The sequence below is a fragment of the Pelecanus crispus genome, chromosome Z (assembly GCF_030463565.1).
Source record: "Pelecanus crispus isolate bPelCri1 chromosome Z, bPelCri1.pri, whole genome shotgun sequence".
In the NCBI taxonomy this organism is placed as follows: domain Eukaryota; kingdom Metazoa; phylum Chordata; class Aves; order Pelecaniformes; family Pelecanidae; genus Pelecanus; species Pelecanus crispus.
In genome coordinates, this window is record NC_134676.1 from 15,075,503 (window position 1) to 15,088,244 (window position 12,742).

The 12,742-nt window shown below is 34.8% G+C and overlaps 1 protein-coding gene across 1 annotated transcript in view; it reads right to left on the reverse strand.

Moving 5' to 3' along the window:
• Positions 1 to 12,742, reverse strand: part of CPLANE1 (ciliogenesis and planar polarity effector complex subunit 1) — a 67,238-nt gene that overhangs the window by 20,949 nt on the left and 33,547 nt on the right. The window contains exons 25-34 of the mRNA XM_075726135.1: positions 11,600 to 12,533; positions 9,751 to 9,914; positions 8,651 to 8,787; positions 7,981 to 8,063; positions 6,679 to 6,761; positions 5,104 to 5,172; positions 3,388 to 3,580; positions 2,539 to 2,784; positions 1,595 to 2,344; positions 531 to 697 (exon numbers count right to left, since the gene is read on the reverse strand). Of these exons, the coding sequence (XP_075582250.1) occupies positions 531 to 697; positions 1,595 to 2,344; positions 2,539 to 2,784; positions 3,388 to 3,580; positions 5,104 to 5,172; positions 6,679 to 6,761; positions 7,981 to 8,063; positions 8,651 to 8,787; positions 9,751 to 9,914; positions 11,600 to 12,533 (2,826 nt within the window). The remainder of the gene's footprint in view (positions 1 to 530; positions 698 to 1,594; positions 2,345 to 2,538; positions 2,785 to 3,387; positions 3,581 to 5,103; positions 5,173 to 6,678; positions 6,762 to 7,980; positions 8,064 to 8,650; positions 8,788 to 9,750; positions 9,915 to 11,599; positions 12,534 to 12,742) is intronic.

Sequence of the window (12,742 nt, forward strand, 5' to 3'; positions counted from 1 at the left end):
AAATCAGATTTCCAAAGTCATGTATAATATACCTGGCAAAACAAAATATAACATCCCTTCAGCAGCTATTTTGCTCATCACTATCTGGATTCAGAAACAGAGCCTATATCTTGAATTACATTGAAAGAGCATAACCCTTTCCTTCTTGAAGATTACTACTAACAGTGATGGCATACAGTGCAGACAGTAGCCTATTCAGAGTCATTGTGTAAGCAGCAAAGCATTTAATGAACAGTATATAGCAAACAGCCAGACAACAAGACTTTAAACCACAGATACCAGTATGAAAAACATTTCCCCTTGAATCTTCTTCCTATCACCCTGGTAACAGCAACAACCCCTTCATGTCCTAATGCTACAATTCTCCTACCGTGCCTTTACTAATATTTGCTATTTTATTCTCCTCCAATTACATCCAATCCCACTTTATTTGAAGCTGTTCTAAAAACTCCCACTGATTTCAAAGCTAGAAGATACAGGTTACCAGTAAGTCTTTCAAAATGAAGAACCACTTTAAAAGTTTGGCTTGCCTTCTTCTATTACTCTGCACATCTCTTAGTTCAAATGGTTCAACATCAGTTTTTAGTAACTGGATAGGTTCAGTTTGGTCTCGTCCAAAGGAAGTACTGGGCACAGCATGGTGCTGGTGGCATTGCTCAAATGCAATGAGATCTTGAAGTGGAATGAGTTTTGGTGCCTGAAAGTGTTCAGAGAGAGAAAGAAGCAAAAATGAAACAATGATAAGGGAAACAGAGAGAGGAATCCCAGTCAGATGGGATCAACTGAGCAGGTCCAGTTTGGATCTCAGTTATACAAACTGTAGCAATTTGTGGAGAAAGCAAAAATGTAGTATTAACAGCATCAGACCAGAATCTTAGCTAATGTGTACATGTGTAAACTATTTTCTGAAAGTAAACTAAAAGATATTCATTTTCTATACAGAATGTATTTCACTAATATTTGCGTAGAAATATTAGTGTATGTAGTTGAGGATGAAGGTAGGAACAGTGCAATGTAGACAAGGACTGAAGAAGCAGCTTTCAAGGAAAAATGTTTCCATTCTTTTCAACTGGAATAGGCAAGCATTTTCAACTGGAATGGGCAAACATTTAAGAGTCTACCAGAACAACATTTTTCAAAACGTCAAGTTCTCAACGTCCAGAAGATAAGGTTTTCTTACTGAGCCTTTTAGCATTCCATTTCTGCCCTTACAAAAGAGGATTTCTTACTGCATTCTTTGTATTTCTGTATATAATTCTATTTAAATTACTGTAAAAACTATTTTTTACCATATAAATATTATCCAGTACTTTAGACAGTAAATTCCTTACATTCATTATTAATGGGCTGAATGTTGATGAACTATGGAATGTGGAATCAATCTAAAGTTGTTAAAAACATTTCCAAGCTTGCAGCTTGCCTCATATTGACATGCCAATAAGGAGGTACCTTAGTTCCAGATCCCTTCTGATAGCTGTGCTGAGCACTTCCAAACTCCATTCTCTGGAAACATTAACTTATTTTAGATGAGTAAGAAATGATGAAACTGAAAAAACCCTACAGCTTAGAAAAGTATATTATTAAAATCCAGTACCTTCTTTTTTTGAGGTAAATTAGCATGGAGTAGTGATATTCCTGTGTGCTGTAGTGTTTCTCTGCAGTCAGTCTCCTTTGTTGCAGGTTTAACAGGTATTAAAGTAGTAGTGATTGGCTGTCTTACAACTGATGGAAGTCTACGTAGTGGGTCAAGTTGCAAGTGCAACAGTGGAATACCAGCCAGGTTCTGAGTGATCAGTGCTTTGTCCATATTCACATTTGCAGAGGGCTGCTGCCAAGATGAAACTTCTTGCTGTCCTTCATACTGATCTAGATTCAGGTGTTTGGGAGGTCCCTTATGCACAGTTTCTGCCCATCTTTTCTCTTCTTCATGCATCTGCCTTGGGATCTCAGGGTCGTATCTACTCATGTTCAAATCTGCTGTTGACCTACTCCTTCTTGGTGTGTATGATGACTGATGGTTCCATAAGGAATTTGATGAACTCCAAGCTACTCGTGGTACTGGGGGTGGTCTAGCAAAAGCTGATGACATTTCTATTGGATGTAAAAATGCCGGTTTGAAAAGATAACCTGATTCAAGCTTAAGCAAAGGAAACGCATTTGAGTAATCCATTCTTTTCTCAATAGGGATAAGCTTGGGTGTTTTCTGGATGTCTGAGGAAGGAGCTAGGAGATGAAGTGGTTTAGGAGGTGCTGAAGAATGCAAATCTTGAGACGGAGGCATAAATCCTGTTTCTCTGCTGTGGCTTTCTAATGGGCTTAAAGAAACATTCACATCCAGATGATTCTAAATTAGAAAAACAAACAAAACAGTATTTACAAGTACCTTGAAATAGCAACCATGCCCTAAATTCGCACAAAAATGACAAAAATCTTTTTTGTCTACAGCAAACACTACGAAAACATTTCCTAATTTAACAGCACAGATAACATATCAGATATACAGAACAGTCTTTATAAACAACACTTTGATATACCTACTTTTATATGGCCATTGTTGCCTTCATCTCTTAAAATATTCCTTGGTTGAAAAGCAAAGCTCTTTTGACCAGGTTTTCCTTTGTCTTCTTGAGCGGACAGCTGTGTTTTCAGAGAGCCATTGCCTTCTACGGTATGTGCAGGCTGGCTTCCTTCCGGGAGAACAGATTGATACTGTTGCACATTTGGCAGGTTCGCAAAGGATGACTGCACTATTTGCATTAAACTCATGAAGTTGATTTGCTGTAGCTGAATATATATATACACAAAGTTAACACTGTAAACAACTTCAACAGGAATCTTAGCAAAAGTTCTATGTCCAGGCTATGTTACAACTCTTCATTATCCTGTTAACATAGGTGGCAAAATAAACGTCCCAAAGTTTAAATCATGATTAATTTGTATGATTGTTTATAGTACTGGACTTTCTTTTAAGATACATTAAAAACCTGCCACACAGAGGTTACGATAAAGCAAGACAAATTCCTTTACTTTTTTGGTGAAGTCTGAGTAAATGTAAGGTCACACAGAATCATCTCAATGTACTAACAAAAATTAAATCCCAGTATAGCTGCAAAGTTATTACAGCTTTAGAATTTTTCCTATACTATTAGAGCACACTGCATTCTGTGAACTAAAACATACTCAAACTTTTATTACCATATTACTCATTTTCTTTAACCTAAAGCAAGAGTTAAGTCTAAAATAAGTTTTCACAGTAGTTTACGTGGAACTGGAAATCTCTCTCAGAAACAACCACATACAGAATACCTTTAAAACAGCAATTATCCCCACTGTTCTAAATAACAGTTTATACTGTGAACACCATTTTCAACAATGAAATGCTTTCACCTGAACTAACTTAAACATTTCATCTTGGAGCATCTGCCTGACAGTTTCTGATGTGTTTAGCTTCTCTTCTGCAGGGCCTTCTTTCTTGACTTCTTGCTTCTTTGCACAAATGGAAGTATTGGAGGCAACACTTGACATAGTTGACACAACAGTCTGAGAAGGCTGACCACCACTTAGAGAAATCTCTGTATTACTTGAGAAGAGAAGGAAAATAACAAAACTATTAAAAACATTCATAGTCAGAACACCTATACTAGGTTGTCTCAAATCAATCCAGAAAATTTTAAAGATACCTTCATTTTTCTAAAGCATAATTAATTTGTAGGAACAATTTAATAACTAACACTGCACAATCGTCATTGGAGATCATGCATGACATCTTTTTCCTAATGCCTCCTAATATACTGAATGAAAAACAGTAGTAAAGACCTAAGATCTATCTGATTTTTAGTCACAAGTGTATCTGAAATGTTATCTTCACTAGACATACTGGTAAAAACTAGTGATTTGACAGAAAGACAGCCTGGTTAGTCAAAACCAAAACAGCTGATGGAAAATGGAGAAGGACATTATTAGCTGAAATAACAGAGATGGCAGATTCACTTTCATTTAAATAATTAAATGTGCCTTTATATATTTGGAATTAAACAACAACAAAATTTCAGATCAGAAAACAGTAACATGAACCAGATAATACAATATATTGAATTTTCTCAAAGAGATGATTAGGTCTTGTAGTAGGTAAAGACTACTAAATAGATGAAGTCCTCAAATGAAGATGAGAGGGTAAGAATTTACACTGTTACAAAGAAACTCAAGGACTTTACCTACATCAACAGAAATTGACCCAAGAAACATTTCTCTGTTTAAGAAAAATGCTGACATTGCTATGGGCACAGGCAACCTTTGGAGGATTTTTGACAAGTGAATAGTATGGCCTCCAAGCATGTAAAGAAATAGAAGCATAAAGCAATGGCTAATCAGTAATACTGAAGAAGTTTTGGATATGTAATACATGTGAAGGGGCACAGGAAATCTTTTGGAAGACAATTAGAATGTCTAAGCATGGCATGAAACCCTAGAAGTTGGAGAATTTTTTTTTTTTTTGGAAAAAAAAGCTGGCACGAAAAACTCAAGAATGAAATGAGTCGAGACACACATGAAAATGGAATCCAAAGGGATTTGTACTTCAGATCTTCCTCTAAACTGAAAAAAACTCATAGAGGACTGTTCTAGAAGTGAAAGCCAGAGTTCGACTCCTGACCCCTTTTCCCAATTCCAACCTTCTCCCCATTTATAGAAATATTATGTATATGTTTATGGGTATCTAGCAGTTTCTGTAGGACATACATATTTTAATAATGTCATAAAAATATGACTAAGTTTATAATGTTATTGTTTAGGTGTTTTATGTAACAATATATCTTCTGTAGTAATATAATTATAATGATTCTGTCTGGAACCAGAAAACAAAACTATCACTTCTCTTGAAATCTGGTAGCTCTGAATCAACAAATTTGATTCATGTGATATTCCGGACAACATGCAAGAGTACACGGTCCTCAAGGATTATAGTACAAAAAGGTTTCAGGAAAGGCTACTTAGTACTACAGTTGGCACGTACAAATCAAATCTACACATCACGTTATTTCAGACTGAAAATTTAATGGGGGTAGTCCATTTTTTATTGTATAAACCATTATGGGTTTACCTTACCTGGGAACTTCCGCATTTTGTTCTAGAGAGAATGACTGAGAAATGGTGCTAGTAACAACCTCAGTCATGCTATAAAGAAAGAAAAAATTAGTATTGTAAATACTACAGTAATTTGTTATGCTGTTTATGTTCATTTTATATACATATGTGTGTGTGTATACATATATATAAAACCTCCTGAAAAAGTATTTTAATTAGCGTGAGATAAAATACCTCAAAGCCACTTGATCAGATCTATACTGATCTGCATTGCTTCAATTGCTGCATTACACTGCAATTTGAGCTGGCAAATATTGACATTCATACTTTGTCTCCCTAGCAATCAGAAACTGACTCAAACAAAAGCACTGAAAAGGTTCTGGCTATTCAACACAAACAGCAGGAAAAAAGAGGTTGATCTGAGTTGACAAAAGAAGAGAAAACTAAATTTAAGCAATACTGTCAGTATCATTACAATCTGCATTCCTGAAAAAGAAAAGCATGTATCATAAGAAATCCTCAAGGGGCATCTGATGTGCAGGTTTGGGGTTTTTTCCTTTCAAAACAAGAATATATCAGTTTAAAATAGTAGAGATTCTAAGACTTTCTAAAATTAAACCATTTAAAACTTTTCCACAAACATTACATATACACACAGGAATATTTATTTATATACCATCAAAATTAATAAGACTTTCTAAAAGTTAAGACATTCAGGGTACTGTGTATCAGAGGAAAAGGTTTCACTACTATAAACAAATTTGGTGGATTCAAGAAGAAAGCTAACTGAAGTAATAAAAATAGGTTCATATTTTTCTAACACTAAAACAAATGAAAAAATCTCAAAAGGCCAAGATTCCTAATGGTAAATGTAATGAACCCTGTGTTTACAGAATAGAGATTCTTCCCCTGAAAAACTTCGTAGAAATCAAACTGAGCAGTAATCTATTCAAACAGATGATGTGACAACCAGGTTTACGGACTGTTTCTATAATTTTATATACATTATATTATAAATGTAGAGATATTTTAAAACAAAAAATTTTGAAAAGATCATAATGAAGTAAATTTCTTAAGTTTTTTAAAAGACCTCCTTCCCTCTTTCAGGAGCTAACAAGCTTTTCGCCCATACCCATTTTTATCTCACCTTCTGCTTCCTAGACACCAACCTCTTTCTTCTATGTTGTGTAACAATTAACTATTAAGTTTCCTATAGAATCACAGCTTTCCACCTGTATTTAGCCGGAAGATGCTGCTCCTATTTCATGTCTGGGGAAGTAATCGTGTATCTGAAAGCTTTTCCAGTTATTCTCTATCCTTCACCCAGATATAAAACACACCTTCCCACAAACCATGCCTCTATTATTTGATCATTACTAAAATAACCTTCATCCACCCAGCACATTGTACGTGTGAAATGCCTGTATATGTGAAATAGGAGATGACTGCAATTTTGTTTCAAACTCAGAGTTTGTTGCTATAAACAACAGCAAGAAACCCATTGAGACTTCACTGGATACCATAATTAACAAAACTACTTTAGATTTTTAAACAAAGTTAAAACAGGAATTAAAGCAACAAAAAAAAGTCTCTCACGCATTCCGTTCACCCTTTCCTTCCTTTGTTTTTTCCACCTTTTGGTCTTCCTGGGGACTATCTACATCTGAAATGGAGACATGCTGGAATATAAAAAGATGCATCTGAACTTGTAAATTTTGTAAAAACCCCCTTGTGCTTCAATAAAGTTTTATTTTTTACCCTAAGGCAAACACACTTTTGATTAATCAGCCACTTGAAAAAAATCTGACTGAAAAATAATCAAAATTACATACTTATCAGAGGACAGCTACAGATCAGAAATAAAGAGGTATTAGATTCATCTGAGCATGTTTCTTTTTAAGTCATTATTATGAGTTTTTATTTACAAATTCATATCCATCTAGTACCCTGGAAATATACTCTGCTAACCTCACACCTCCTAGGTAATGATGAAAATGTGGAAACAACCATATTATACACAAACTATTTACAAACTAAGAAATTGAAACAAATGCAGGATTTTACCCATGACACAGATTCATTATAGCAGAACACAGTATAGAATTGAAGATTAATACACATCTGTTGTTACTAATCCCATTAACGACACTGAATCTAGAGTACTACAGGCAAGTAAATTGATGGTATTGCAATTCACATTTCAGTATGATAGCCCTTAGCCAATTTCAAAGAAAGGAGACTTATAACCAAAGATGATGTATGAAGAAACAAGGCTTGTTTACAGATCCAGACTGAGTTTTCAGACAGGAGCAAAATGAACATCTTTATATATTTAAATTAAAAACAAGGAAATATGCAAACAAGTGGTAGAATCTTTACTTAACCACCCTGTGGCAACTTCAAAAAAAAGGAAAAAAAAGTTGTTAATAAAACCTTCTAGTATAAAAAAATACATGTAAGAATCTGGTCTATTAACCAGAAGACCATCTGTTGGGTTTTTTTTTGTTTGTTTGGCTTGGTTTTTTAGTTTACGTGGGTTTAGAATTTTGTATATATATGTGCATAGATAAACTTATGTATTTATATGTAGTGTTACACACATTATATAGATTTAATGTAATTGTATATATATAAAAAATTATATATATTCCGTATACAGGCATAGACACACTTTAGTTTTACAAACGATGAATCAGTTTTCAAAAGTGCTCATAGCACATCTCACTTTACTACTCTTTAATTACTTATGACTTTTATTACTGATTTAAGCAGGGGAAAAAAAATCACCAGTCCTAAATGCTTTAAGCCCTCAATTTCTCAAGTATATTGAGGAATTCAGAATATTTTGAAAAGAGTATTCATAATAATTTGATGCTTCTATGCAAGATGGTAACTTGCCTTTCCTTTTTGGTGTTCTACACGTTTGATCTTGACAGAGCTATTGGAGCTCTTTGGAGTTTCATATGGCTCTTCAAGGAGCTCTACAAAATAAACACAATTACTCCCAATCAGAAAACTACATGACTTACAGCACTGTTATGTGATTTCTGTCAATCAGTCACATTAGTCCACTTTTTCCCTAGCAAGAAGAAAGGGGTTGAGAGATCTCAGCAAATTCAAAATCTGTGTTACCACTACTGATAACGCATGCACCAGAAGAAGGAAAAAAAAAAAAACCCAACATATTTTTCACATTATTTTCATGGTAGGAATATGATAAAACTTAACCTACGTATACACAGCTCTTACAATTTTCAAATCCAATTTTACACAGTTGCGTGAATGTTTTTGGAATGAAAGTAAATGATTAAATATGTTAATATACGTTGTCCTATCTCTATAGCAAGAAGAAGTTACATAAGTGAAACACTGATCAGAAAGTCTTGAGAAAGCAATTGTATAAAATTTAGTTATAATATGAAAGGGATACAATAATAATTTCAATGGAAAAATGAAAACTTATTTCCATCTTTTAATTAAATAAACAGAAGGACATATAAACCTATTCAGGCAAGACTCCTGTTTTATACATCAGACCATAGTAAAAGGTTATACCATAAAAACAAACCTCCACTTTCTGACGTTACATCTAACTCCTCCTGAACGAATGGTCCCACTTCATTAAGATCTTCAGTCATATGAGATACAGAATACTTCTGATGATTAACTTCCTTCTTATCAAAATATTTTGACTCTGTAGACATTCTGGTAATTGGAATTACAAAAGGTAATTAACAATAGAAATAATGTAAGTATCTGACTTAGTTTAAATACACTGTTCCTCTCAAATTGCAGGCTAGCGCATAACTGCATACATTCGTGTAAATTTTCTCTCTGAATTTCACTTAAACCAAGATTAGTATAATTTTTTGGTATAGCTGTGATTTTTTTAGTGACATTAACGGTACAGTCTTTTAGATAGGCTGTTTCCAGAAAAATGTAACCAACACATATGATCTACCAAAAACGGAAGACATACACTGCACCATGACTTCAAAATCATCCAGTTAAGATTACATTTATCTCCCTCACAGAAAATTCCTTTATTAAAAAAATTCTTGTCTCACAGGACACACAATAATGTCTCAGAATACCAAAGATCTTTTGTTTCTTTAGTGCAGCAGAAGATGAAGAGAAATGTCACAAAGGACTTCAGGTTAAGGAATTCCATCTCCAGAACTGTGTAAGATACTAACAAATAAAATATTTACTGCCTTTTTCATCCATTTTTCCGACATGCATACATATGAACACGATAGATTACAGATCCAGGGAAAAATAAACTAATGTTGTGAACTCTCATCTCAACATAAGGATAATTATACTAAGGAGAGTGGAAGTTATCCAAACTTTTTGAGAAAACCATGGTATCAACTATATCAGAAATCTAGATTCCATTTCTATGTCACAACGTTTATAAACAACCATGTACAATTCACTTCATATGCAACAGCTACATTGATTTCTACCTAGCAGTACATCTGCTTATGGAGAATATTTAATCTGCTTCATGCAGCTGTAAACAATATGCATGAGTCTGACTTTGCACTCAAAATTAAACACATACATAACATGTAACAACAGTAGACCTCTTCATACAGACATACTGCATACCTGAGGAATTATGACCAAGTAGATCTCTTAAGTTAAAAAAAAAAAAAAAATTACCCAAAATTGTTTTCAGAGAGATCATCATACGTTTGTTCACTCTGGACATCAAGTGGAGGGTTTGCCACCATTGAAGAGCCTTCATGCATACTACTTTCTTTCTCTGTCCTAGACTCGACTTCTGATAGAGATGCAAATTCTTTCAGATATTGATTATCCAGACTCTAATAATAGTAATAATAATGAAAATTCACTAGGTTAAAAAAAAAAAAAAAACCTGATACTTCAAAAAAACCCCCAACAATTTCATATAATATGCTTATGACTCCAACAATATGTATGTATGTTTATGCTTAACTTCATAAACTTTTCTCTATTACAGATCTGAGAAATACTGGATTTACAGTTGTCTGTGGAACCTGAGTTTTGCCCCTTTTTGCAATTGTCAAAGATGCTATGTGACCATTAAACATGATCTATACAAAGATATACAATAGGATTTGGCCTTCATCACCTGTAATACAAAACTGGTATTAAACTACTTTAAATTATTATCACTGAAGACAGTATGAGAAACAAAAAGCCATACATAATCATGCAGTTAGATGCATGCACAAAATTTTGGCAGCAAGTTTTAAGTAAAATACAGGTGGCACTTGTCAGAAAATACAAAGCAAAACCAAGACAAAAATCTCTTTTCATCTGGAAAAAAAGCCTTCTCAAAAAACCCCACAACCCTCTCCTCTCAAAGGCTTCCATGTAGACTTAATTAAGGAGGACAAGTGATCCAGCTGTCCCTAAACATAAAATAAAGCAATACACATCAGGTTCTTCTGGCAAATCTCTTCTTTTATATTAATACTCATTCTCCAACTCTGTGTAACAGTGCTGGACGGAAATTCAAAATTCAGTTTTCACCAGTCTTTAACTAGTTTCAATACTTCAGACTGTATCTGCATTGTTTTGGGTCCCTCAGTACAAGAAGGACATTGAGGTGCTGGAACGTGTCCAGAGAAGGGCAACGAAGCTGGTGAAGGGTCTGGAGCACAGGGCTGATGAGGAGCGGCTGAGGGAACTGGGATTGTTTAGTCTGGAGAAGAGGAGGCTGAGGGGAGACCTTATCGCTCTCTACAACTACCTGAAAGGAGGTTGTAGTGAGGTGGGTGATGGTCTCTTCTCCCATGTAGTTAGCGATAGAACAAGAGGAAATGGGCTCAAGCTGTGCCAGGGGAGGTTTAGGTTGGAAATTAGGAAAAATTTCTTCTCCGAAACGGTTGTCAAGCATTGGAACAGGCTGCCCAGAGAGGTGGTGGAGTCACCATCCCTGAAGTGTTCAAAAAACGGGTAGATGTGGCACTTCGGGGCATGGTTTAGTCTAGTCTACCCTTGATTGGTTTAATGTGGGCTTGGTAGTGTAGGTTAATGGTTGGAATGGATGATCTTAAAGGTCTTTTCCAACCTAAACGATTCTATGATTCTATGATTGTCCTCAAAGACAAATGAATCTAAACTCAAGTCTCCCCAGATAAACTATTTCTTTATTCTTTATCTCATTTTTCCATACTCTATCTCCAATAATAGGTTTCTTCAAAGATGTTGTCTAAAACTAGACACGATGGCCTAACTTGTAGGAATTTGCTCAAATAATGTGGTATCTAGAAAACGAGTTGGATTTTAAACAGGGCTTCCAAAGAGAACTTTAATCTCCAACCAAAGTCTTCCTACAGACAGAATTCCAGTATTCCTGGAATGTTTCTCTTTTCCTAGCAACCCTTAAAAGACAGGGTATTAATGAATATTCCAGGTTTTACTGAGAATAGAACTATGAGGTAAAAGATGCACGTGATTTTCTTTACTGGCATAACTAACTCACACATTTCATTGACACTTATCTCACCCTTTTTCTTACCTTAATTTTTATGCTCTTTGCTTGACATCCATCTCTGTATAACTGTTCTAATAGCCATAAAGAAGTAAGGACAGCAGCTGCTGATGTTTTCACATGTATCATTGGGAGAATCTCTTCTACGGAATCTTGTTTACTGGAACCACAGAGCAGTCTTTTATCCGACCATCTGATCATCCACTCAAGCAATTTTGCAATATTGTTCAATTTACCCATCAATTCTATAGCCAGTTCTTCTCCTGGTACAATATCAACTATATCAACAGTTTTGTAAATGTATTTAGAAGTTGCCCAAGTTTGCAGGCTAGAGAAATTACAGTTAGGAAAGGTCTGGTTTGCTGGTGTAAAAGTGACTCCTTGATTGTCACTCTGAGCTCTGTAAATGGACTTGTGTTTTAAACCAAATAATCCTTCATTATGTCCTTTCATTAGGTTACGCACAGAAGGTTCTGTTGTCTGTACAATGGACTGTACAATGGTTGGATTTTCCAAAGTATTTTTGTTTTCATTATAGACAGACACTGTTTCAGGATCACAAGATGCCATGGTGACGGTATAGCAAGACCCTGCTCTAAACACACTTTGGCTTCTAGTTTTGCCTTGTCGACGTTTCAGTGTTGTATGAACATCAAAAAAGAGAGAGTTTAATTCATGCTCTCGAAGAAGTCCAGAAAAGCTAGTAAGAAATGGAATTCCAAAGTCACTGTACTTCATCAGGTCTCTCTCAAGAATATAACTCAAAAAGAGTTCTAAAAAAATAACGTATTCGTCATCATCACGTTCAAATTCCCATGCACCAACTATAGGCAAATTATATTGATTATGCATGTCTTTTCCACATAATTTGTCTTTATGTTTTGTTTTCCAGTTAAGAGCTTTTATCTTGCATGTGGCATTTTTGCTACCTATTTCTCCTTGTCTCTGATGTTCATTATCCCTGTAAGACAACAAATGTAAGTAATGTTAAATCCATTTTAAGAATTACATGGAAAAGTAAGTAAATGCAACATTAGTTCCCTTTCTTCTTCTATTGTTAAAAACAGGAAACTAACAAAACCATATTTACATTAATACAATGTTGATGTGGTGAATTAATCAAATACAAAATCCGTAGTTTTTACATAGACAGCAACTCAGCAGTATCAT